The sequence below is a fragment of the Ciconia boyciana genome, chromosome 6, assembly GCF_034638445.1.
Source record: "Ciconia boyciana chromosome 6, ASM3463844v1, whole genome shotgun sequence".
NCBI classification, from domain to species: Eukaryota; Metazoa; Chordata; class Aves; order Ciconiiformes; family Ciconiidae; genus Ciconia; species Ciconia boyciana.
In genome coordinates, this window is record NC_132939.1 from 30,293,344 (window position 1) to 30,314,804 (window position 21,461).

The window sequence follows — 21,461 nt, forward strand, 5'->3', positions numbered from 1 at the left end:
GTGAGAAAGTCCTCTGTGCCTGGAGTTGTGTCACTGTGGGATGTTTTCTGTACTTGGAGAAGGTTTCCCAGGAGTACAGTAAACTAGAAGAGTGGTTCCTAAAGTTTTCTGAATCACTGTTCTCTCTCCACATTTCTGCAGACTACATGCAAGTTTATCATCTCCTCACAAGCTGGAAACCAGCACGAGGGCAGTATGACCAGTACGGTGCTTCCTCCCGTGCCCCAAACTAGCTGGGGGCACAGGGGTTACAGGCCATGATGGCACGTGGGTTACAGGCCATCAGCTCCATCAACAGTGATCATGGACCAGAGCTTAAGAGTGACCAGAAAAGGTATTTGTTAAGGGTCTACGAAGGATTTTCTGAATACTCTTCTGCACATGGGACCAAAACATTTAATCCGTAACAAATTCTAGGATATCATATCATCTGTTAAAGCTCAAAAATAAATTACATTATACATTTACAAAGTAGATACCAAACCAAAACAACTGCAGCTCAGGGAGGAATTTGGAGCATGGCTTGCTTTCAAGACTGGTTGGAACAATTTTGGATGTCAGCCAGCTGAGTAGCAGAAATTGCAAAATTAAAGAAACAACTATCAATTGCTCAAGATTTAAAAGCACATATTAATATATGTAGAAACTTGCAGGTCCTTACCTGATAGTTATCAGCCTCTAAGGATGCTCCATTACCTCAGCCGAAGAAAGGAAATAGGAGGGGAGCAAACATTTCATATATTTACAAATAATTTACAGATTATTAGCTGAGAGAGAGAAAGGTGCAATAAGCAGCAACTGGCAGGAAAAGTTGTACTGCTAAGGGCCAAGGGACCATCTTTTCCCAGTGTTTAAGGGCAGAGAAAAGAAGAGATAGTTGGGAGCTAGAAAGCACTCACAGTATACATATCAGGCATCTGTAAGCCCAGAGCGGTCAAAATCTCAGCAGTAGGATTTAATGCCATCACATTTTCTGGATTAGGGATTTTTAGTTGCTATTCTTTCTAATGGAACAGCCTATCAAGACTGCTTTGAAGAAACTAGAGGGATATACCTTTATCTTCATTTTAAATGTTTGTCTCCACCACCTTTTTGTTCCTGGTTTCCTCTTTCTTTTCTTCTTTCTATTCCCTGCCATCTTTTCTTTCCCATTGACTTCTTGGCTTTCCAAAATATCTGTTTCCTTCCTTTGTCCATCTCAATACCACGTAGCTATATTTCCCTTTTTCACTTTTATTTGGGTACTATACAAATTTTTTCTCCCCTTCCTCCCTCTCTGGTTTTTTATACCATCTGTTTTCTTAATCTTTCCCCTTTGTTTCACATGTCTCCTCCACACTGCAGTAGTACCTCCAGAAGCTTCAAGTCTGAATGATGGAGGTTTGGTCATATTTGGAACAAACAAGAATACTACAAGCATTAGGGCAGCTGGGATCAGGCCGTGACATCTGGGTGAGACACCCAGCTGCATGGAGAAAAGGGGATAAGCAATAGTGGGTTGAAGGGACCTCAGCACCCAAGGAGGAAGAAACTGAAGACATGACAAGACATCCCACAGTTTTGATATCAAGAGCTGGAGGGGTGGGAAGAGTGCTGGAGAAGTGCTTTATGAATGCTGCAGGTGTGCTGGGCTTCAGTGGGAACCCTGCAAGGGACAGACTTTCAGGAGGAGCTCAAAGGTACAAAGGTTCAATGGAATGAAAGACACACAGCTGTCACCCATTGCTACCTGTTGATCAGCATATCATGATCAGGGCATGAGGAAACCAGCCCTGCTGGAAATGAGGCCCTGATGGCCTCCCTCTGCAGCATTATCACTGTAGTAAGACGGTGGGATATTGCACATACACAGCAGAGTTTTACATGTGAACATGTTTTGGCACAGGGTTTCTCAGAAGGGAGTCCTCCTCTACCGCCCACGTTCTCCTGTATCTGCTGTGGCAGACACATTTCCCGTCATTTACATGGTGCAACCTATAGACTCACAAATGAATAGCTCACTTCACTGTTTGCAGTAATCTTTTGTTTGATCACTCTTTGGGCTACAGAACAGCGTAAAATGGTGCTGCCAACCATCCCATTAGCTTCTGCTTCCTCACTGGCACTCACCCAACGGGACTGTGAGTACTCACATGCCTTGCAAGGGGTTCAAAAACCCCACTGCTGCTTTTCTTGGGTTCCTATGGGCTGAGTCACCTCACTGAGCTGCCCAGTTCCCAATGGACCTTTGTGATAATGGGAAGGGCTGGGGCAAAGGTGCAATTGCATGCTAATCCCTTCACTTACCTACAGATAATGAATAGGTAAGAAGGAAAAGCAAGACACAGAAAAGATGCAGAACATATTCATTACAACTAAGGAGGTCACCATGTTAATGTTTGTAGTTCCTATTACCACAGCTACCAAGAGTTCTGTCTTTTAAAACATTTAGGAAAAATCATGCTAACTCCTGTCAGTGCTAACACTGTGATACAAGTGTGGGCCTGGATTTCTGCAGTGCTTCTCCCCCCCTAGTTTGTTTCCTCCCTTGAATGGATAATTCCATGAAATTACTCCTATTTCCTGGAAAAAGGGACACTCCCAACCTGCAAAACCAAAAGGGCTTTTAAATGCCCACATCTGCAGCTGTTACCTACATTCTTTCAATGCCTCAGTATAGCCCAGAGGCTGAGCATGGGAAACATACCCCATTAGCAGCTGAACCAGAACAAAAAACCTCCAGAAGACAAAGCCACACAAAGCCTCCATGCTGGCCTGCAAGAACTGACAACCAGGATCTTCTGCAAGTGTTCTGCACAATTAATTAATAAATTTAATAATAAAAAGCAAGCTGAGCTCAACAAATTAACCAAACCCCTAAGTCACAAACAAAGTACCACTACTAAACATGGACCAGGAGTGCTGACTAGATGGGAGTCCAGGAGAACAGGCCATTGCTGAGGAGCAGTCACCTGGAGATACCTCTACAATATCTCAGAGAGGAAGAAACCAACTGCAGATGGCATGATGGGGCTGGTGTCCTTCCCCTCGACTTAAGAACATTACCTACGGGATTGCTACATTACCTATGGGTGAAGGCTCCCAGTGCCCCAGGAGAAGGACGGCTGGATGGAGGATTATGCCAGACCTTTTTCAGGGCCTACAGTAACACAGGACATATAGGTATTTTCAGGGTCACAGCAAGGACCTTGCTGTGGGACTCAGGTGGCTGTGGGTGTATCCAAAAGAAGTAAGTCGTGGATGTCTGAGGATTGCAAAGGAAGAATTGACAAGAAGATCCAGTTCTTGTCCAAGAGCTTTACCCACACTGAAGGGACCACTAGGAGCTATCTTGTGGGCCTGGCCAGACTGCCAGTAGGTGGGACAGGCTCAGCCCCTAAAGGGTACAGCAGAGAAAGGGATGACTTAGTGGCACATCTGGAATAAATGGGGCTTCCCTCTGTTAAAAAGAAGCCTACAAACAAAAAGACAGCAAGGGAAGCAATGGGGTATAGTTAAGGGCAGGGATGGGAAGAGAGAGGCAGGGTTCTTGAAACTTGGTGTCATTGACAGCCTTGGATGGCAGCTCTTGAAGATGCCCGAAACCCCAGCTGGAAGATGGGAGAAGTAGCAAACGCATGTGTCACCCCAAATGGGTTTGCCATAATGCTAAACAGAGAAGGCCAAGAGGGAGTTACAGCTGGGGCAGTGGAGAGGCAATGCCAAAAGGGACTGCGTGACTCAGCAGCAGAGATCACAAAGAGGAGCCCTTGATGAGCAGTGGCAAGTAAACAGCCATTTCAGCATACTGGAGGTTTGAACCAGGGCTGGAAATTGTATGGAGGTGTGAGGGCCTGGAAAAGCAGCTGGGGCAAGGACACACCATCCCTAAGGGTGCTGAGGTGAGTGGGAGTTGAGTGTGGGAGACTAAAGATGACAAAGGCTTAAAGCCAGCAAGGAATGCTTGAAGGACGAGAGAGAGACAAATGATGATAGCAAGAGGGAAGAGACATTTTCAGCCTTTTAGAGGTTTGGATTTCATTTTGAATTAAGGAAATTTTTTTTCAGTTTTGGCTATGATTGCATTATGCACAGCTCTGTGTGTGCCAATACATGTTACTTCAGCACAGACAAGTTACTGAGTTTCATTTAAATTTGAAGTAATTAAGGGCAGCTGATACTGACTGAAGCCTTATATCTTTTTTTAGATTAGCACCTCTGTTGTAATGAAACAGGTTTACAGAGTATCTGCAGTATTAAAGTCTTTCATAAATCAAATAATTATTTTGGTCTTCATCTCAAAAATAAGCAGTTTCAACAAATTGCCTTGTGCTATTTATAGTAGTTGCATAGACTGCCTGTTGATTATACACAGTCAGGAACTAAGTCATGCAGTTACCTATGAATTACCCATGGATATCAGTGTAAAGCACTTAGCTTGCCTTCTTACCACAAAATCTGAATGTATCTCAGTTTTTTATGTTTTATTCTCACAGCATCCCATCCTATAATAACAAGTAATACTATTAAACCTGTTGAAATTAGTGGGATGCAGAAGCTGAGCTGGATCCTCTAAATACCGTGAGTGTTCAGTGAAAAGTACAACCCCAGGTTATGTACTTACACATGCACCAGAAGAGCCAATCCTGACTCACAATAGGGTTTAGAACAGTCACTTCCAAGGGATTTTCCAAACCTAAATATTGCTGGTGTAATAAAACTTGTAAATTCAGAAGTATAGAAAATTTGTATTTTCCATGTGAAATCTCAGATTTTCTATATCTTTTGTGTTTAGTTTTGCATGTTATTTCCAACAAAATTTCTTGCTAACACTATAGGAAAATATAGTTTTCTCTTTTTCTTTGAAATGGTCCGCATTTATTATGTATTTTTCTGTTGCACTAGATTTGGAATAAATTAAATATCTATAGCTCATTTGTCTTCACTTCACATATGACTTCTATTAGTATAGTAAATTTTGAAAGAATTGGTATTGCTGTCCCACATTCAAGCATTTAAAAAACTCATCAATAAGCCCCATATTTCCTAAGCTTTGATTTACTGCATATACATGTATATACATGAAAAAAATTGTTCACCAGCAGTGAAATCCAACATAAATAAAGCACAAGACTAATCATTATGTTGTTTGATCGGTTTATCTAGGATCGCCACGTGGTAGAGAGGAGACACAGGCTGAGACAAGTCTGTACTTTCCCAAGTCTGTTAGGTTCATTCAAACAGGTCTTGATCTTCTGCAGGAAAAGATATTATTTGGATATCTTTCTGAAACTCAGGATGGCGTTTATTTTTTGTGCTGTCGTTTCTGCTCTATAGCTGAATTCAAAGCTCGAAGGATCAGATGTTTGTTGTTCTGAATGTTGTAGCTGGTCAGTTCTACCAGCTTGTCAAACTCCTCCTCTGTGTAGGTAAAGCTGTTTAAGCAGTACGGTGAAAAAACGCTGGAAACATCCACATTGCCCTGCGCCATCTCAACGGGGCTGCGCTCCACACCTGACAAAAAAATAAAGGTCATCAAAGGGTCCCACGTCCTTTGCGGTCCCAATAGATGCGGTCCCAACAGATGCAGTCCCACGTCCTGCTTTCCAGATGGGGCACAATGTTGCTCCTCGCTACCTGGACACCCGCATTTCTCTCCCATGGGAGACACAGCAGGGGAGAGAGGGGACCACGCTAGACCATGACTCCCATCCCGACACAGCCAAAGGGCGGCCAGGTGATGGGAGGACTATCTCTGACCCACAGCTTACCAGGCTCTTTGTATTTTCTGAAGGTGTCATTCACCAGTGGGAAAAACACCACTGTTGGTGCCTCTGGGATCTCTGCGTCTTCGAAGATGTAGCACTCCTTTAGATTTTTCTTTTCTTCTTCACTCAGGTGGATTTTGGGAAATGGGATTCCCTGCTTTAGGAAGTACTTGGAGGCTTCTTCCAAAGGCTGCATTCAGACAGAAAAGAAGAAAAGGTCAGAAATTCTGCCACCCTCTCAACTTTTCCTGATGCACAACACATCCATCAAAGGCCCTTCACAAAGATGAAGCAGTGGGAGCAGCATTTGCTGTCAGTATTTCTTCTGGCCTTTATCTCTTGTGTGAGATATTAAGTACTAGTTATTAACAGAACAACAGTTCAAGACCCAGCCTCCAACTTGCACTCCTGATTGTTGTCCTACCTCCTCCTCCTCATCAGCCTTTGTCTGTAAGGTAAATAAGATGTTCATGGCTATGGGCAAGGGTGGCCTAGCCGCTTAGGACACAGAAACATGCCCTTTACTGGAGAAAATCCTGAAATTAGCAGAACAGACAGGAATCTGAAATGGTATGGTTTTTAAATACGGAGTCACAAAGTTACAAACATTTTGTTGACTTGGCATAAAATATTTAAAAGCCTCTAAGTGTCTTAGATGCCTTAGGATGGTTGTGAAAAGTGATGTAGGCATCTGGGAGCAAACATCATCTTGACTGAAATGTTAATTTAATCTTGTGGGTGTGTAAGTCATTTTTTAAAATGGTATTTTTGTTCCTGAATCTGGTTGGCGCGTATGAAAATTTTAGTCTTCAAGAACTTCTGTCTTACCCATATCTAGTAACAGGAATTATAAACCAGCTTGTTAGCTGGTATTTGAAACAGCAGATATGATGTCAAAGGACAATTCTTCTCCACAATTTAGAACAAAAAAAAAATCCAGTTACTGTTCTAAAGACATCTGGACAAATTACTTCTAATTCAACTGCATGGGAATATTTTTAGATGGATATCACAAGACAAACGAAACGAGTCCATCAGTGGTGGTACTAGTTCCAGAGAAACACTCCGTATGGAGCGTAGCCTCAATAGCCATACTGAGATCCAGGGAGCACACAGGTCTAGGAGATAACATTTACCTATCAGAGGGTTAATTAAAATAAAAGATTTAGAAAAGTGATACTAATTCTGTTCTCCTTAGGGAATTTGCCATGGTATAGCAGCATCACTGAGAGACCTAGGCATCTACAAAATGGGAGCTGTACACCAAGAATCCTTTTCTACCAGAATCATTTCCTTCTACATAAATTATTCTGACTCCTTACGAGTTAAAGAGGGCTAAAAGGGCTAAAAGACAGCAGTCATTATCAAAGAAAATAGAGTGGTCATCGCACCAATGTCTGTGATCCAGAAGAATAGTTTAAGTGTAGGACAACATCCACTTTCCTCTCCGGTCTCATGAGCGGCGGGTAGCTGATATCGATGTATCCTGCTGTGTCTGCCAGGCATATGAACTCTGCTGTTTCTGTCAGCTGGTTGGGGAAATTCTCTAGTACAGTATCTAAAAGGAAGTATTCGTTATGATAAGTGATTCACTGAAGAAGTAATATATCTGTGTTTTGGCTAGTAAGGGAGGAAAAAAATGCCTCTTGTCTCGCCATTATTTTTGCTTTCCAAGACCCTGCCGCACTACAGAAGCTCAGCCTTGACACAGAAAAGAAAGACCTGTCCAAGGTAAAAAGACAGATCTCCTTCACTTCTCATGCTGCTCTTCTTCCATCCCTGATGAGCGGCAGTTGCCCTTCCCTGGAATCAAGGGACTTCTTGGAGCTGATTTGACTGGATGAAATTTAACTAGTTATCTTGAAATTTTTGTTTCCAAAGTGAAGAATAAACCCTGTACATCCTCTGCCTTCTCTTCACTGATGAAAACACCAACCATCTAAGGAGATAAAAATTAATATTCAGGGATGTTTACCTTTCCATATACAGAAGCTTTTGCTCTGAAGGTATTCACTGTGCACCTGGAACCCCTTCAGAAAGTTGTAGAACTTTGAAACCATCACCCGCTCAGTCAGGACCTGCCGAATGATGCCCATAATGCCACATTCAGGGGTGACTAAGTAAGTCTCCAACTCACGGCTCCTGGCTGGTGGGGAAGGCTTGTCTCCTTCTGAAGGGTAGAGGAGATGAACAAGTTGTTGTTTTGATACAGTTCTTTGCAATACTTAAAATACCAAAAGGCATCTAATATTAACTAGAGGAAAGAATATCCTAATAAGACATGTCAACATGCAATCAAATCAATGTCAAAGTAGGAACTAGAAGAAAATCAATCTTCAGTAAAGCATATTCCATGAAAAGCAAAGTCAGAGTGGCAAAAAACTTCCTAAAGCTGGATAAAGTGATCTACTGCTTAATAGAAGTCATAGGTGGATTCCCTGTGTGAAGGTCAGGGTAGGCAGAGAATCTGGACCAGCTTCTTTCAAAATTAGTCCAAACCAGCTTTGAAAAAAAAAATGCTGTCAGGAGAGTTAGACGCCCAGAAAAGAGCATAGAAGATGGGTTGTGCTAAATGGCACCTCATGAGATTGGGAAAGAGGGCCAATGACTTTCTATCACAGGCATTTATTGAGCTGAGGGTTCTGCAACACTTCCATGGAGAAAGTGATGAAAAGCCCATAAACCAAACTCGCTAACCACATTTGAACACAGGAAGGACAGCCAACACCTCTAAGGAGAACACAGGTTTACAACAAGATCAAAGAAAACTGAAATGGAGTTCCATGTAATTGGTATATCCAAGTCTTCAACAACAACATATGAAAAGTACTCTCTGCCAAGGCAGACAGAGAACACAGCACTGAGATGTTTGTTACAACATGTAGGTTCACTGAAAGGCCCCTGGCAAAGATGATCCATTAAAAAACTTCAGTAGTTTTATTTTTGGTGGCAAATCATCACTTGCATAAATTCAGTCCAAGGGAGACTAATGGAAATAATGTCGCTATGAATGAATTCAGAGAGGAAAGCTAATTAGATATCACTGGCAACATGACACCTCAGGGGGGGGAAAAACAAAGCAGTGCAGCATTGGCCATTTAAAAAGCCTTCATAAAGATTTCACACTATATGCATCTGAATGTAACATTCATTTAAAGATTCATAGGACAACAGGTAAAGTAGAAACAGAAACGTAACCAACCAACATCAACAGTCCTGTGTTGGGTGCACCTCAGTGAGCACCTTTCTGTAGGATCCGACAAATGCCAGGCATCCAAGAGGTTGTAGGAAAAGACATTGCTCCACAGGCCTGTGCAATGGTAGAGAACAAGGAAACTGCTTTGGAAATATTTTAATGCAAAATATGCCTTTATAAAAATAACGTTTCAGCTTTGCAAGGGGTATTGGAAAGCATCAAGGTTTCCAAACTCTCACCAAAAACTGTATGAAGTTCTTTTGTGGCAGCTCACATTCCGTCCTCAAAGAGGAACCTAAATAGTTTTAAACATTGTGCTAGGCCTTCAGCCACTGTAATTCATTGTCACATACAGCATTGCTGCTACACTACAAAACATTTTCTGTCCTATAAACAGCTGTCATCAGAGAGTAAAATCACGCCATTTCCCATAAAATAAGGGTTTGGTCTACAAAGTATGTCATATACAACCGTATACTTAGTTTAAGGTTTGGAGGCTGCTCCTGAACAGCCAAGATTCAAGTGGTTAGAGCACAATTTGGGATAGTCTGCAGAGTAGTCCTCTAAAACAAGACATCTTCACTGTCCCTTGTAAGATTTCTCTTGCCACAAGTTCTTTTGAGTGAGACTCCTTTCCCTCTCCTTGTTATTCCCATCCTCATAGTCCTTCTTCCACTTCTGCCCTCCCACTTAAAAGAACATCTAAAATTGTCTCCCCAGCACAGAAATCTCCAAAAGCCTCTTGGATCTTGAAAAGTATTTCTTCCTCCACAGCTCTGCCACAGGTCCTGAGAGGAAGTCTGCCAGAGAAGGCAGTGCTGAGCTTTGCCTTGAAAATCTCTACCAGTGAAAGCTTTGCAAGAGCCATACATCGCAAAGAATGCAATAATTTGAATTGCACAATACAATAATTAGGCATTCCATAACTTAGTAACAGAAGTACAATTCCCTTTTAAACCTGGCTTGTTTGTGGAGTGGGACAAGAAGCCAAGGGCCTTCTGCTTCACGGGAAGTGCCCGTAAGAATAGGACTCACTTTAGAAACATTAGAAATACATAATTAAGAAATCAGATAGGGGCTCTCTGGTTCTACACTTAGCTGGCAACCAGAGTTCATTTGCAGATAATTACTGGCCAGTTTCCAGCAACACAACCTCATTTCCCTGCTGCTTGAGAAGCTTCTGTCCAGGCCTGCTGTGAGAAGGCAACTCCTCTCATTTCTCCTGTCTTCACTTGGTGCCTTCTCACTCCATAACCCTTCCAGCTCCCCAAGCCCCAGAAGTTACACACTGCTTGTGCATCTTAGTATCTTCCAAACAGTGTTGTCCCCCTAGAACTTCATTGTCATTACATAGCAATGTTTCCCTAACCTCTTGCACTGAATTTTCATGGTACCTATATTGGCTGAAGTAAGAACTATGAGGAGAGACGATATCTTTTACTAGGCTGACAGAGTTGAAAATAGCAGACAAGCTTTCATGCACCCCAGCCTTTCTTCTGGAAACCTGAGGGTCTTGTATCCCCATAAGCTCATCCAATCTTTCCAGCTCTAGCCATTGCTCTTATAAAAGGCCTTACCTCTCCCTGCAAATGACACCTTGCTTTTATCCTTGAACTATCACGCTGTAACTAACAGTACATTTTAATTGCAACCCAAGAGGGCATTACATGTTGTATCACTAGATGGCAACATTGCTTTAACCCTCCACTCTGTCCTTTCTAAAGAAACACCTATGGCTGTGGGGTCACCAGCCTAATTCAGGTGCTGAGGGTGAGAACACAGAGCTCAGCCCAGACTGGATGTGTTGGGTGTGCTTGCTACCTGACCACCTCAGGTATAAACACGCCACACCACTATTGTTGCAAAGCAGCAACGGAGGCACAATGTTTTCAGAAGAAGGCTCTGTAGTCCCACCTAGCTCTGAAATCTACCTTCTACCTCTGGTGGTCAGCAGAGTGCTTAATGGAAGAATACAAGAAAATGGAAGGTATGAAGGGATCTCTTCTCCAGTGTACTCTCCAGCATCTCAAGGTTCTGGATTTGGTACTTCTAGTGCTGGTGGCTGCATCTGAGCTACTTCTTTCAGAGCCACCAGGGGGACTACCTTCCATTAATTTGTCCTCCCCTTTTCAGACCTATTTATACTCTTGGATCGTGTGTTATCTTCTGAGTCTTTTCCCTCAGCCACTTCTTTTCTTAACTCATGACATCACTAAAAGCTCTAAGCATAGCCATTAAAGCTCTGAGATTTAGTGTCTGTGTGCCTAAGCACAATCTTCTGTTCCTCATGCCCAGCTATTTTCTCATTATTGTACCAATATGACTCTGGACTCCTCCTGCATCATACATCAAGGTGCACAACTCTGCACACCAAATAAGGAATACCACATGGTATTGCTGGTTGTATGGATTTTTCAAATAAACCCTTTCTTACTGGTATCCTTGGTGTCCTGTTGTGTGTCGTGCTTATTTACATGTAACACATCTATTGTTCAGGGTTTAAAAGCAGACGGACTCTTCTGCAGACAGCTTCACCCCAGAGAACCAGCATACAAAGGGGTCTGGTAGAGAGCTCTAGCACTACACAAAATTAAAGCAAGAATTGCATAAAAACTGCAAAGCTGTCTTTTATGCATTACTGGGAGCTACCCACTTTACTGAAATAAGGATGACAAAACTCACTGATTTAATCATGCTAGCAAAATGGCAAAGGATTTAGAATACTATTAAACTTGCAAAAGCATCAGTAACAGTTCAGAAAACTACTCAGAATTGCCATATTTTATAAAAAACTCAGTAACAACATTGTTTTTTGTTACAAAATCATGCCATTCATAGACAAATTTGGTTTTAAGATTCCAGTTTCAAAATACAAATATTTTCCATGTGGAACTCTGCTGCTGATTGGTTCAAAACAAACTTAACCTCTTTAAGCAGCCCTGAAACTTCAGGCATGAGAGTCACCATTCAAGACAAAAGCAACAGTGAATAGTGTTGTTTGAAATTTCCTCTGGGAATTTTTTAGCTCATTGCCAGCATCTAAGGAATTCAGCCAGAAGTGAGAACAACATGCTGTACTCTTTGCTTCAGTCCTGCATGTTGCAGGGCACTGGTTGCAATATGCAGGGTCTGTATTATATTAAAAATAAAATACATTTTTATTCAATTCAAATTTTTGCAATGGAGCACATCACCTTTCATGAAACAGATGCGGGATTCAGGGAGCTTCTTCATCAGGCGACCCATGAAGAACTTGCTGCCAAAATCCTCTGCACGAATGAAGGCGCCGTATTTTAAGAACCCGACCTCATAAGGGGTGAACTCCACCCATTCTGCAGAGGCACAAAATGAACTTTTAAATCTCAATCCTACCCCTACCTCCCTGCAGGAAGGGCTCTGAAATTACAAAGAAGTGGCTGCAGGATGAACCCTGTCAGCAGGGTGATCACAGACTGGCTTTCCTCAGTGTAAGGAGTTATCATTCAGCTGGTTTCAGCCACTCACTCAGTAACGTTTCTCGAACTTGTTCATTCAGAACTTTCCAACGAGCATCTCCAGATAGGGCATGAGTGAAGTTTATACCAAAGGGTCAGCCTAAGTTACCCCACACGTGGAGCTAAGGCTTTGACTTGTGAGTACCTTGGCTGTCCTTAAGCACCTCCCCAAGATTTCTCCTGCCCCATAGAAGATGGGCTCCTCCCAGAGCCTAGGCACAAAGTCTAGAAATGGAAGAGGAAGAGGAAGTTAAGGAGGAAAAGGAACTGTTTATGAATGCTATGGTTCAGCAGTGCAAGGGGTTGCAGGACATGCAGTAACTGATAATGCAGATCATTTGAACACCAATCGAGTCCAGATACAGCTCAGTTTTGCCATCACCTTTGAACTCTGAAAGGCTGTAGTCTTCTTTCATGTTGAGGATCATATAGATAGGTAGGGGATTCTGACCCTGATTCAATGCCTGTCGTTCATCTGAGAGTTTGTGGTTGTTTTTCTGTGAATTGACCAGAAACAGAGAAAGAGCAAAACTAAGGGACCTTCTTGGCATGGCGTACAGGCTTGCAAGATTACAGCAAAATCAATACTTGTTTCCATCTTCATTTTCTTGTTCTCTCCACCCATTTTGTGTTCAGACATTTTTTTTACCAAGGAGTGATCTAAACATTTACACATCCACATAAGCTTATTTAATTACAGGTGAGCTGTAGGACAATTTGTGGTACAATAGTCTCTCGTTCTTCCCAGTAAATACATCCACTTTACATGGATTATTTAAGTTCTCACAGGGAGGAACAGAGCAAAAGAAACCAAGAGCAGGACTCTGCTGTTAGGTGCTCAGATACTTATATTGGTAGAAGGACACATAGGTTTTCTGCTCTACAGAATACCCCTTGGGCTGCTAATTATGTGTTGAGAGCTATGTGGGGACAAATTCCCTTTGTTACTCAGCAGAAATCATCTGCTGGATAATGCTGGCATGCTCTCAGGCTAGCGTCTGTCCCTGGAGCTTCATTTTCCATACAACAATAGCTGTTAAGGAAAACATAGACACACTACCCCATCACTTAATGCTTTTTCTAGCAGAAGCCCCCACAAATCAATGCTAGAGATCTGGTATCCCTCTTGCTTCCGCAGTTTTAGCTCCTTGTCATAGTACTTCAAGCTCTCCAGGGAAAAGCAGCTTAGCTTGCACTTGGTCATATGTCTGCGGACTTCACCAATTGGTCTGGACAGATCCTTGTGTGACCAGTCAGCACTCTGGTACAAATGTGACAAGGTCCTGGGGAAAAGAAAGGAAGTATGTTGTCATATGCTCAAGACACTTTCACTTTGTAGACTTGGATTTAAGGACCATAACAAATGAACTAGCTGAGGTTCATTACAAACATCTTTTGGGCTCAGTTTATTATTGAAGATAAAAGATTTTTTGATTTAGAGGACCTCCTCAAATCACTAGTGAAACCTGAGGACTTCCAAAGAGCCCCTCCATGCTATGTAGGTTTATGCACAAGGCTGTGATTTACACCAGGGTCACTCACTAGGAAAGATCCTAGAGATGAAACAAAGGGTCAAGGAAAATGTTGTTCCCTGTAAGCAGTGCCTAGGCCATACGCTGGCTCAGGAAATGTGTTCCCAATGCAGCAATAAAAAAGCTCGAGACCGAAGTAGTACACCTTCCTTTACCAAAATGAAGATAATAAATCTCCCACACTGCAGACTATAGAGGTGATGAATTATGTCTTTGTTCAGGATCTCCTTACCATGTTGAACCAGATGACCCAGTGATGTATGAAATAGTATCTAAGAGATCCAGCTTCTGAAGACCCAACAGGTTGCCTAACAGAGATGTCAGTGCCCGGGTGCCACCTCCTGTTGTCATGACTGCTACAACTGGTACCTGTTTAAACATCAACACAGCAGTGGTAAGCAACAACTTAGTCTACCAGCACATGTCATCAGAGCTGAGCAAATTACAGCATTTCTGTCCCACAAGAAATTCCAACATTTCACCATTTCCCCAAGCAGGGGAGAAAAAGATGAAAAACTGGTATTTTGCATAGAAAAATGATTTTTTTTAAAAAAAAGGTCTGGCAATTTGCTAATTTTTACTTTTTTATCAAAATCAATCTATTTTGATTCTAAATTGTTACATACTGGCTTACCAAAACAGCTCAAAACTTGTTGTTTCAAGGCATTTCAATATTAAACTGCATTTTCATTAGTGGAACATCATCTCATGAGAGCTCTATTTTGAGAACCAGCAGAGCTCATCCACTCTTGTAAGTCAAGTATAATGACTAGATTACATTTCCTATAAAGTACCTAGAGTATATAATTGCAGTGATGAACCACAAAGCCTAAGTGCATGGAAATCTAAATTGTGTTATAGGAAGACAAATTCCTCCAAGAAACCCACTGAGAGGAGAGGAGCCGAATGACATTTCCCATACATATTTCCAGGCAATTGCGTCAAGAAAATACTGAGCAGTGCTTCTTTGACCAGATTAAAATCTCGCATTTCAGGTCAAAGCAAAGTATTCTGATTTGGGTTTACTTGACTACAAGGAAGCATTGTCTTGTTGGAAAATTAGTAGTTAGAAGTACTTCCCCTAAAAAATTATTGTACTTAAGAAACTGCTTTTTTCCACTGAAACTAGTGTGCTAATGAGAAATAATATACTGATGTGATCAGTTTGTGAGCAGGGACATCATTTATAGCATCCAAAGCCATTCTGTCATATAATGTTTAATATGCCTTTGGTCCAGCTGCCTGGACAAAGGGAAAAGCACAGGTGAAAAAAACTCTCTCAAAATGAAAACTTCTTCACTTCTGAAGTGCCTGATCACAGACCATATTCCCTCCCTAAAGCACCAACCATCCCCATGCCAGCATGGACATGAACAAACACAAACCCTAACTCAGACAGATGAGAGAAAAATGTTGAATGTCTTTGTGCTGTTAGAATGACATACAGCTGAGATGATGAGCACCAGAGGAGAGAGTCTGTGATAAGAAACATCCTCGTCAGTCAGTGTTATGTATCACTTCAACTGTTATGTTTTCCCCCTCCAAAATCTGATAATATAAAATACTTTATGAGGCCTTGGTGACTGAATGCTCAGCTAAGAGAGTAGGACTATCCACATCTATAATTCACAGATGAAAAAGGAATAAGGCAGGGAAAAAACGCTGATTTATGGCATTCTGTTTTCTGAGCAAACGTGTAGCAAGTGGGTTTGATACTACCCATGCTCTCACATTGTTTCATCTAAATATTTCTTGATGCTTTACATGGGGCACTGAATACATCAGGACTGGTTAAGGAACAATATGTGAATGGCTACAAGCATAACACATTCCTGTTACACAGCATGGTCCAGTCCCTGTGATGCTCCCCATACCTCATGGTCTTGTAGGTCTCGCTCTAAATGAAGTGCTTTTTTCAGAGCAGAAGCCACAAACTTCCTCCGTTTCTGTAGGAAATTTTTCTCCTCCATACACAGATCAAACTCCAAGCGAACATCTAAGTTTCTTGACCTCAAACAAAGTCCAGGGTTAAATAGGATGTGCATGATCACTTACGATTAATGTCTGGACCCATGCTTACAAGTTGTAAACTCTACTATTAGGCTTAGAAAAGCTGCTATTGTGGCCCCACAAAAGCACATCACAGGCGGTATAGAGAAGGTAGAGAAAAGGATAAGAAAGTTAAAAAGTTGTAAAATCTTACAGAAAAAAACCCCAGAAATATTGTTTATTGATACACTGATTTTCAAGAATTGTCTACCATAAATACTGCAATCCATATACAGATACTATAAACAGTGGAATATTTAGCATTTGTTGCCTGAAGACCTCCAGGTTTTATAAATACAAATATCTGGATTCTTTACAAGTAAGGAAAGTGAGGTATAAACACATATTTTTCTAAACTTGTAGCTCCATGGATTTTGCAGCCAGAAAAGAGTATTCTCCCCATATAAACTAAACTCTTGCATAGTAACATAACAGGAAATTACACCCAGCAGTTGACAACTTTCACCTTCTGGACATGGGTAACTAACATGGGGTAAATAGAGGTAAATATAATCACTGACTAAATACTTTCTCCCTTAGTTACAGATAAAGCTAAGAAGGCAAAAAAGCTCGGTAGAGTCTCTTTTTCACAACCACAAAAACCAAAGACAGAATTTCTTACCAGTCATTTGACTTCACATGTAAATTGATTGTTTCATCCTAGGAAAAAAAAACAATATAAGCACTAGAGATGATTTTATGTCCTTTCCTTCAGCCAGCTTTGAAGGCCTTCACTTTTTCTAAGAGCCATGTTGGAGCCACAAAGCCATAACTATCTGAAAATCCATCAAATTTTTAAAACTTGTCTAAGTCCACTTTATTTTCTTTAAATTGTTTTATACTAAAGATACACAGAGCAGTTATACAGTAAAAACCACATCAGCTCTGCCAGTCTGCCCCGTCTTGCCTTATAGTTTGCATTTGCTCTGACCTGCATTAGTCCCCCAGCTGGTCACAGAAATCCCTCTCTCAAACGTTTGGCTGTGGGTTTTGGTTCTACTCAGTTCATATGGAGATGTACAGATCCATAACCCTCTCTGTTAGGAATGTAAGGGCACTAGCAGTTATATATCTAAACCCCTACTTCACACTGATCTAGTTAACTCATGCCCATTGATCTTTGGTCCATAGCTTCACATTTATTCTAAAAAGTTGGTATCGATCACCTTTGCTACTGCTACTTTCTCCTTGAAGGGAAGTGAATCCAGAGGAATAGTGAGGGATGCATGGCAGTCTTTTTTCTCTTCACCTGATGAACACTGAAAAATATATTATAATATAGAAAAATATTTGATGTATACACCACAAAAAAGCACTTTCACAAACTTATTTTTTCAAGTGGGGTCACCGTCCAGCAGTTTCCAAGTTGGCATCTAATATTTAGGCATCTTAGGGGGTACAGTGCTCTTCCAGAGCAGAAGATCACAAAAGATAGTTTTTAATTAAAAAACCAAATTCTTTCCATTTGCCTCAGTCAAGTATGGAAAACCATGAGTTTATTGTGCTTACTCAAGCTAATGATCACATACCAAGCAGCAATGAGGCTTCTTCTCTGCTAGAGCCATGCGCAGCTCTGACAGGCTGTACTTGATGTAATGGAAGTCCAGGGGCTCCACAGGTCGCCGGGGAGAGCCCAGCGACAGGGTCTGGCTCTCTTCGTAGGATCCCTTCACTGAAAATACAAAGTCTTTTTCTAAAAAAAAAGAAGAAAATCATACAGAGAAGTTAATGATTATGATGTCAGAAATAGAATATTAAATGGTCATTCAGAATTTATCATTTTAATATACAAAACATTCAACAATGCTTAAAAGCTCCCAGACTCTATTTATCAAAACAGGGAACCTTACAGGAAGAAAAAAAACCAAAAAAACCCTAAAAAGCTTACAAAATAGCAGTAGCTGTTTTAAAAACTCAGACATGCAGGCAAATTGGGCAAAATGTAAATTATTGAGATAGAAATATATATTTACTTCTATTTTATAGCACTAATAAGATTCATTATCCCTCTCATCATTCACTCTAATTTCAAAGTCCAGTTTTTATAGTTAATTAGCATAGACACACTATAATTGTTGGATCTATGAACCTGTATATACTCCTAACCATCCAATTCCTGTGCTCTAATTGTAAGAACAAAGTACGGAAATTACCACATAAGAAAATGACAAAAAAATGTGAAATTTTCAGTTTACCATAAAATAAGATTTTTTGTTTCTAGTTTAAAGTCTAACCTGAAGGTTCTTTCTTCATCCATCTATTGTCCACCAGGACTTCCAAGCAGGAAATTTCACGAGACTGTAGCAGAGACGAACAATGAGAAAATTAAGTATACAAAACATGCCATATCTGAGTCACTTCACTGCTACCTATCTCTGGTCATCTGGGTCCCTGGGGTTTGGAAAACTGTCCACCATGTGTTTGTTAGGCTAACAGAAAGACCCTGGCACTCTGAAGATGTGCCAGGTTCCAGCTGAAAGAAAAATGGTTGTGGTGCTGTGGTCCATCCACAGGGATGGGGCTGGGAAGGGACGGGAAATAACAGGGGAGAGAATGGGAGTGTGCTGAGGCCTCCCGAGGGTAGACTGATGGGTCAGCTAAATCACAGGGCTGTCCTCACAGCCCTGCTTTGGTGAAGTAGGACAGCCAAGTGCTACCTCCTCTTAATAGTGAGTTAGGGCCAGTCAAGAAAGCAACTGCCATATCATCCTGTGGCAGTGGGGAAAACAGGATAGCCATGAGGGTGTCCCAAGAGAAGCCTCCAGAGGGAATGACACAGAGGCAGTAAGTCAATGAAAGAACACTTCAGGCTTTGTCAGGAGGCTTGCTATCAGCTGGTGGTGGTGGACAGGTCTCTGGGTATCCTCAATGACTGTGTTCCCTCTTTCCTAATACATCCTCCCCCAGGGAGCAGCACAACGGGATGGCTGCCAGCGTCCGACCCCCCAGCTCCCTCCCCTTCAGCCCTGCCTGCAGCGAGGTGTTGGGGCACCTGCCAGATTCACCACTCCCATCCCTAGCAGGAAAATGAATGTAGAAGAGAAACAGTTTAAAATTACCACTAATACACTATTAGTGACAAGCTTTTCGGGAGGGTCTGGACTGAAAGAGAGGGAAAAAAAATGCAATCAGAATTAATATGACCTAAATACGTCCTTAGATGAACACCAAAGAATAACGTTTTCCTTAAAGGTTGCCTCGTCTAGCATAGTCTCAAATATTTCACTGATTTTTAATTTTGGGAGACATCTGAAATGTGGCTTCCTTATGTTTTTAATGATAATGGTAAACAATAGTAGTAATAAGCACAGTGGCTGTAGTTTTTACTATCCTTCTCCCTCTTCCAGCAAATAATGGGACAAATTATTATCCAGGATGATTCTTGGTAGATAAGGAACACAGTGTTTTAGCCAATATGCAACTAACTTGATAAACACCAGCTGTTGCTGTGATGCTGAGCATTTTAAACTATATTATAGTAAATGCTAGCATGTGTTTGACTGCTTGCTTTCACAAAGTACAGTTCTTCAGTCCCGTATGGGTTTTACTCACATGGTCTCCAATGCAAAGTCAACCTCCAGCATCTCTTGTGTCTGTAAAAGATTAATTCATTATAAGCATTTGAATTCATTCTCTTTCTCACTAGCTATGATTGTCAATGATTATTCTGGCTCCTGAAACAGCTTTTAAAACCAAATTTCCCTCCTGCTCTAGGGTATGCTCAGATGAGTGAAAGCAATCGGGTTAGAGTGATTTTGGAAAGTATTGTCCCTCCTTCATTAACCATCAGTCCTCAGGCTGACTGTACTTGTCCATTCGGTGGTGAGCCAGAGTAAAACGGTCACATAGGCAATCCCCAGTCCTAAGCATGCAATAACTGTTGGTTAAAACTGTCTAAAGCCTTGTTTGTTAATGTGTAACACTATCAGAAGACTGATACTGTTGGATAGCAGAGGGCATTCTCAATTATTCTGATTGAAAGGACTCCTATAACATGGACAATACATTGACCAGTCACCAGAGAAGTTAATATAGACTGCCTGCCGACATCACCGTGGAGCTGAATACCAATACATACCCTATAAGAAAAGTCAGTGAAACAGCATATCTGTAAAAGTATCTAAACTGGACATCCAGATCCCATGCTGAAGTCATCATGTATGCGTTCAGGCACACTGAAGTAACGAGATAGTTACAGTAATTGGCCATCAATGGGTTTTAGCACCTCAGCATGGATCTTCTGTGTTATATTCAGGTATACGCTAAAGAATTACAGGGCAAGGTATCAGTTTTTAAGTGAATACTTCAACATCTGTGCCAGAGTATGCCCAAACTCACAAGTGCTGGTCCCAGGAAAATAAATTCTAACAGAGAAACTTTGTGCAATGGTGATTAAGTCTGTTATCTCCAACAAAACCTATTTGAGCAACAGAGTCAAGAAAGAGAAAAAAAGGGAAGTCTGGTGTCAGAAAAACCCTACTAAGAGGTTTGAGGAGCTAGTAAAAACATTCAAGATTATGTCCAAGGTAGGGAGGTAAATCTTGTCCACTTTGCTGAATAAGGTTTGGAAGGTATTTTACAGATACATGAAGTGCAAACTAATAGGAAATAAACCCTCCCACCTACAACTGCTTTACAAGAAGTTATTTAGGAGGTAATGCAAAAAATGTATTTCCTTCCTGTGGCCAAGGCAGTTTTATTCCTCACCTTTGGATTTAGCTGGAAAGTCAAGCGAACAGTTTCTCCAAGCTGGATTTTAGCAACATCAAAGAGGACAGTGAACAGGAGGTCATCTTTAGTGATTGCATTTTCATCATAGACTTTCAGCTCAAGAATATTCTGTGAACATAGGTACAGGATTAGGAACATCTCTATTTTGAGACCTTACGGAGGCACAAGATTACATGCTCAGCATGTTAAGGAAGACAGAGAAAGTATGGGGAGAAGTGAGAGAGCATGCAAAGCTTTTCATTTACACAGTGCTGAAGAAATGTACTCTGAACCTAAAGTAGTTGGGTTTGTTGCTGGTTTTCCCCTGCCGAGTAATTTAAATTACAAAGGCTAGTAGAATCATTGAATATGTAGCTCCCATATTGAAAAACATGTTTGACCTCTAGTTTGGTTTGAGGTCACCACTTTTCCCTGAATTGTAGGAAACCATCTAGTGGTCAGGACTTTATTCCTATTGGTGAAAAAAAAAAAATCCTTGGATATAAGCAGTGATTAAAATATGCTAAGGAAGCACCATATAAGTACTGCATGGTTGCATAATTATATCCTGTAAATTATTAAACAGATCACATGGAGATAATTACCATGGAATCTACAGAAACTGATATTTGTTAAATTGATATTTGTTTTTGTTAAATTGGTGACAAAATGCACAGCAAGCAGCAGAACAAAGGCCTATTTCCATTGGATTATATCCTACACCTCTCAATCT

At 41.2% G+C, this 21,461-nt stretch overlaps 1 protein-coding gene across 1 annotated transcript in view; it reads right to left on the reverse strand.

The window, feature by feature from the left end:
- Positions 1–5,284: 5,284 nt before the first annotated feature.
- The window catches only part of LOC140652928 (cytosolic phospholipase A2 epsilon-like), a 34,280-nt gene continuing 18,103 nt past the window's right edge, over positions 5,285–21,461 (reverse strand). The window contains exons 4-20 of the mRNA XM_072864372.1: positions 20,726–20,857; positions 19,571–19,611; positions 19,078–19,120; positions 18,253–18,316; positions 17,548–17,711; positions 17,185–17,277; positions 16,641–16,678; positions 15,844–15,979; positions 14,202–14,338; positions 13,498–13,720; positions 12,820–12,934; positions 12,138–12,275; positions 8,950–9,057; positions 7,723–7,917; positions 7,139–7,305; positions 5,751–5,937; positions 5,285–5,493 (exon numbers count right to left, since the gene is read on the reverse strand). Coding sequence (XP_072720473.1) covers positions 5,285–5,493; positions 5,751–5,937; positions 7,139–7,305; positions 7,723–7,917; positions 8,950–9,057; positions 12,138–12,275; positions 12,820–12,934; positions 13,498–13,720; positions 14,202–14,338; positions 15,844–15,979; positions 16,641–16,678; positions 17,185–17,277; positions 17,548–17,711; positions 18,253–18,316; positions 19,078–19,120; positions 19,571–19,611; positions 20,726–20,857 — 2,190 coding nt within the window. The remainder of the gene's footprint in view (positions 5,494–5,750; positions 5,938–7,138; positions 7,306–7,722; positions 7,918–8,949; positions 9,058–12,137; positions 12,276–12,819; positions 12,935–13,497; positions 13,721–14,201; positions 14,339–15,843; positions 15,980–16,640; positions 16,679–17,184; positions 17,278–17,547; positions 17,712–18,252; positions 18,317–19,077; positions 19,121–19,570; positions 19,612–20,725; positions 20,858–21,461) is intronic.